Raw genomic sequence first — 5,000 nt, forward strand, 5'->3', positions numbered from 1 at the left:
CATCTATTTGTCTATATCTATATTTCAATCTACCTATCTATCTATCTATCTATCTATCTATCTATTTATCTACCTAGCTTGCTATCTACCTTTTTTCTTTTGTTGCCTGTAAAATAAAAAAAAGTTGAAAAAAAAAATGAAACAAATCTTTGAAAAATACCCCCTGGGTGGCCACTCACTGACTGTCTCCTCCCCCCCCCCCCAAAAAAAAAAAAAAACAAAAAAAAAAAAAAAAAAAAACAGGTGCCCTTCCAGAGGGAGTACCTGCAGATGCGGGACAAAGGCGTGGTGGCCCTGGACTGGGTCCTGAGCGGCCCGGGCCCGCAGCACCAGCCGCAGCACCAGCACCAGCCACAGCCCCAGTCCCCGCTCCAGCACCCGCCTCATCGAGTCATCAAGCGCAGCAGGTCCAACAACTCCTCCACAGTGCTGCTGGTTCTCCCCCCTGTCACCGGGGACGCCCACACGGTCTCGGCCCTGTGCGGGCAGGCGGTCAAGAGAGGGCTGCGCACTGTCGTCTTCAACCGGCGAGGACACGGGGGCAGTGTGCTGACCACGGCAAGGCTGCTGAGCGCGGCGGACCCTTCGGATCTCAGACAGGTTGGTGTGGTGTGGTGTGGTGTGGTGTGGTGTGGGATTTTTTTTTTGTTTGTTTTTGTTTGTTTTTTTTTGGGGGGAGGGGTATTTTGGTGTGTGTGTGTGTTTGTTGGTTTTGTTGTTGTTGTTGTTTTTTTTATTTTGTTTTGTTGTTGGGTTTTGGGTTGGTATTTTTGTTGTTGTCCTTTTTCTTCGGTAGGGAGGATGATGGCGGGGGAGGAGGGGGGGGGGGCGCGGGGGGATGGGGGGGGGGGGGCGTGCGGAAGGCTTTTTTTTGTTTTGTTTTTAATTAATAAGTCTTAAAACACATGTTTGTGTAAGTAAGTGTGTGTGTGTGTGTGTGTGTGTGTGTGTGTGTGTGTGTGTGTGTGTGTGTGTGTGTGTGTTCGTTCTTTTGTTTAGCGTCTTTTCACTATCAGTGATATTAGACGTTAAAAAAATAAAAATTAAAAAAAAAAAAAAAAATTCAAAGGGGTGGGGTGGGGGCATGGGGTATAACTAACATGCTATTACATTTAACAGTAACAATTCAATAATAATAATTATAATAATCAGAAACCATTAACACAATTCTGAAGTGCATTAAAGGAATGTAGAAATAGGGCTATGAACTAATGCCTGTGAAAGTTCGACCATAAGAACCTCGTCAGAAATAACTTTACAAAAATCATCTGCAGAATTATTATTCTCTTTGAAATACTTGGGCAAGAAGGTACGTAACTGCTGGCAGTGAAACAAACAATGATGCAAGCTGAACTGCTTACCACAGATGCATGTAACATTTTTACTATACTTTATCTTCAGCGCATCAAGTTTTATACGGAAGAAAGTAGAGGTTATTAATCTTGTATAGCAAGCTGATGGATTCGGTATCTTTTCTTTAATAATATTCTCGGGGAATAATGTTCCTTTATGGTTTAAAAACTTTAACTTCCATCGGTTATGAAATCGACCCCATGCTGATTTTTCTAACAAAGTGTATGCCTCTTTTACGGAGAGACGGACATGTATTTTTGTCGATTTTTCTGAATCTTGCGCTCCTCTTTTAGCTGCTTTATCAACAGTTTCATTGCCAAGAATGCCCACATGAGAAGGCACCCAACAAAAAGTGACCTCAGTCCCTTTAATCCTTAAACAATGTACCAAATGATTTGCCTCAATAACTAAGTCAGGTCTTGTTTCAAGGCTGAATAGTTCTAGAGCATAAAGTACTGATTTGGAATCAACAAAGAATGCTATTTTCGAGAAAACTATTTGATGTGTGTGTGTGTGTGTGTGTGTGTGTGTGTGTGTGTGTGTGTGTGTGTGTGTGTGTGTGTGTAGAATAGAATGGAATGGAATGCAGATCCTTCTCATCTGAGAATTGTTCGCTTCCGATATTATAATAGCAAATGATGTGAACGCATAAGGCACGTGAATTATTTATCGATATATTACTGTCTGCCTGTAAGTTATAACTTTGTGCACTTGTTGCCATCCACTGTGATTATTGCTGCCGTTAAGCCAGTAAGCGTTCATCACTCGTTTCCTGTCTGTCTGTCTGTCTCTCTCTCTCTCTCTCTCTCTCTCTCTCTCTCTCTCTCTCTCCCTCCCTCTCTCTCTCTCTCTCTCTCTTTCTCCCTATGTCCCTCTCTTTATCCCTCTCTCTCCCTTTCTCTCTTTTTATTCCTCTGTTCCTCTCTCTCTCTCTCTCTTTCTCTCTTTCTTGTTTCTCCTTCATGCACGATATTCTTTTTCTTTGTGAATCTCCACATACACACACACACACACACACACACACACACACACACACACACACACACACACACACACACACACACACACAGAGTCGCAGAGGCTCTTTACGGAGGGGACTCACACACACACACACACACACACACACACACAGAGAGAGAGAGAGAGAGAGAGAGAGAGAGAGAGAGAGAGTCGCAGAGGCTCTTTGGAGAGGGGACTTGTTTTTCGTGTGTTTGTTGTTTTTTTTGTTGTTTGTTTGTTTGTTAGTGGTGGTGGTGATGGGTTGGTCGGATTTTGTCTGTTTGTTTGTTTGTTTGTTTTGGGTTTGTTTTGTTGTTGTTTCTCTCCCCCCACACCCCCACCCTCCTCTCTCTCTCTCTCTCTCTCTCTCTCTCTCTCTCTCTCTCTCTCTCTCTCTGATGTTTCTTATATACATTTTTTTTTTCTCAAGGCCTGACTAAGCGCGTTCGCTGGGTTACGCTGCTGGTCAGGTCAGGCATCATCTGCTTGGCAGATGTGGTGTGTAGCGTATATGGCTTTATCCGAACGCAGTGACGCCTCCTTGTGCTACTGAAACTGAAACTGAAACTATTCCGTGAGAGCAAGAGGCTTCATGCTGAGGCCGTCTTTTTCACTGCGCTCTAGGTAGCACGTCTTTGTGCACATTCGATGCATAAAACTGATCCGGGGACTTTGGTGCACTGTAAGGGGAGTAGGGGGTGGAGGAAGGAAGGGGGTGGGGGTGCAGTGGGAGGGGGCGGGGGGAGCGGGGGTGAGGGTAGGACAGTGGGAGGGCGTCAGTCTGTCTGTCTGTCTGAAAGACTGTCTGTCTGTCTGTCTGTCTAAAAGACTGTCTGTCTGTCTGTCTGTCTGAAAGACTGTCTGTCTGTCTGTCTGCCTGTCTCTCTCTCTCTCTCTCTCTCTCTCTCTCGCCCCCCCCTCTCTCTCTCTCTCTCTCTCTCTCTCTCTCTCTCTCTCTCTCCTCTACTCCTCCTCTCTCTATGTGTCTGTCTGTCTGTCTGTCTCTCCTTCTTTCTCTTTCTCTCTCTTTCTCACTGTCTCTCCTCTCTCTCTACCTCTGTCTGTCTGTCTTTCTGTCTGTCTGTCTTTCTGTATCGTTCTTTTTCTCCTTCTCTCTCTCTCTCTCCCCTCTCTCTCTCCCCCTCTCCCTCTTCTCTCCGTCCCCCTCCCCTCTCTTTCTCCCTCTCTCTCTCTCTCTCCCCTCTCTCTCTGCCCTCATTCTGTCCCCCTCCCCCCCCTCTCTCTCTCCCTCCCCCCCCTCTCTCTCTCTCTCTCTTCCTCTGTCTGTCTGTCTTTCTGTCTGTCTGTCTTTCTGTATCTCTCTCACTCTTTCTCCTTCTCTCTCTCTCTCTTTCTCTCTTCCTCTCTCTCCCCCTCTCTCTCTCCCCATATCTCTCCCCCCCCCTCTATCTCCCCCTCTCTCTGTCCCTCTCTCTTACCCCTCTCTCCCTACTCTCTCTCTCCCCCCTCTCCTCCTCTCTCTCTCCCTCCCGTTTCTCTCTGTCCTCTCTCTGTCCCCCTCCACTCCCCCCCCCCTCTCTCTCTCTCTGTCACTCTCCACGAACAGTCTGATACAGTGTGATGCTATAATGTGCCCTCCCCATTGCTCTCTCTCTCTCTCTCTCTCCCTCCCTCTCTCTCTCTCTCTCTCTCTCTCCCTCTCTCTCTCTCTCTCTCTCTCTCTCTCTCTCTCTCTCTCTCTCTCTCCGTCCCTCTCTCTCAGCTCTTTCAAGTCTGGCCTTAAAACCCACCTCTTCCCAAAATAGCCTCCCTTGCCTGCCCTTCCTTGTCTTTAGTTTCTACAGTATTAGTTATGCATGCGTGTGAATGACTGGTGCGAAAGCGCTTTGATTTGTCTCTGCACAAGATCCAGCGCTATATAAATACCATTATTATTATTATTATCATTATTATTATTATTATTATTATTATTATTATTATTATTATTATTATTATTATTATTATCTCTCTCTCTCTCCTCTCCTCTACTCCTCCTCTCTCTATGTGTCTGTCTGTCTGTCTGTCTCTCCTTCTTTCTCTTTCTCTCTCTTTCTCACTGTCTCTCCTCTCTCTCTACCTCTGTCTGTCTGTCTTTCTGTCTGTCTGTCTTTCTGTATCGTTCTTTTTCTCCTTCTCTCTCTCTCTCTCCCCTCTCTCTCTCCCCCTCTCCCTCTTCTCTCCGTCCCCCTCCCCTCTCTTTCTCCCTCTCTCTCTCTCTCCCCTCTCTCTCTGCCCTCATTCTGTCCCCCTCCCCCCTCTCTCTCTCCCTCCCCCCCCTCTCTCTCTCTCTCTTCCTCTGTCTGTCTGTCTTTCTGTCTGTCTGTCTTTCTGTACCTCTCTCACTCTTTCTCCTTCTCTCTCTCTCTCTCTCTCTTTCTCTCTTCCCCTCTCTCTCTCTCCCTCTCTCTCCCCATATCTCTCCCCCCCCTCTATCTCCCCCTCTCTCTGTCCTTCTCTCTTACCCCTCTCTTCCCACCCCTCTCTCTCTCCCCCCTCTCCTCCTCTCTCTCTCCCTCCCGTTTCTCTCTGTCCTCTCTCTGTCCCCCTCCACCCCCCCTCTCTCTCTCTCTCACTCTCCACGAACAGTCTGATACACTGTGATGCTATAATGTGCCCTCCCCATTGCTCTCTCTCTCTCTCTCTCTCTC

At 47.0% G+C, this 5,000-nt stretch overlaps 1 protein-coding gene across 1 annotated transcript in view; it reads left to right on the plus strand.

Moving 5' to 3' along the window:
- Positions 1-5,000, plus strand: part of LOC143275074 (protein ABHD15-like) — a 21,177-nt gene that overhangs the window by 8,561 nt on the left and 7,616 nt on the right. The window contains exon 2 of the mRNA XM_076579139.1: positions 244-600. Within this exon, the coding sequence (XP_076435254.1) occupies positions 244-600 (357 nt within the window). The remainder of the gene's footprint in view (positions 1-243; positions 601-5,000) is intronic.

This window comes from Babylonia areolata, chromosome 29 (assembly GCF_041734735.1).
Source record: "Babylonia areolata isolate BAREFJ2019XMU chromosome 29, ASM4173473v1, whole genome shotgun sequence".
NCBI lineage: Eukaryota > Metazoa > Mollusca > Gastropoda > Neogastropoda > Buccinidae > Babylonia > Babylonia areolata.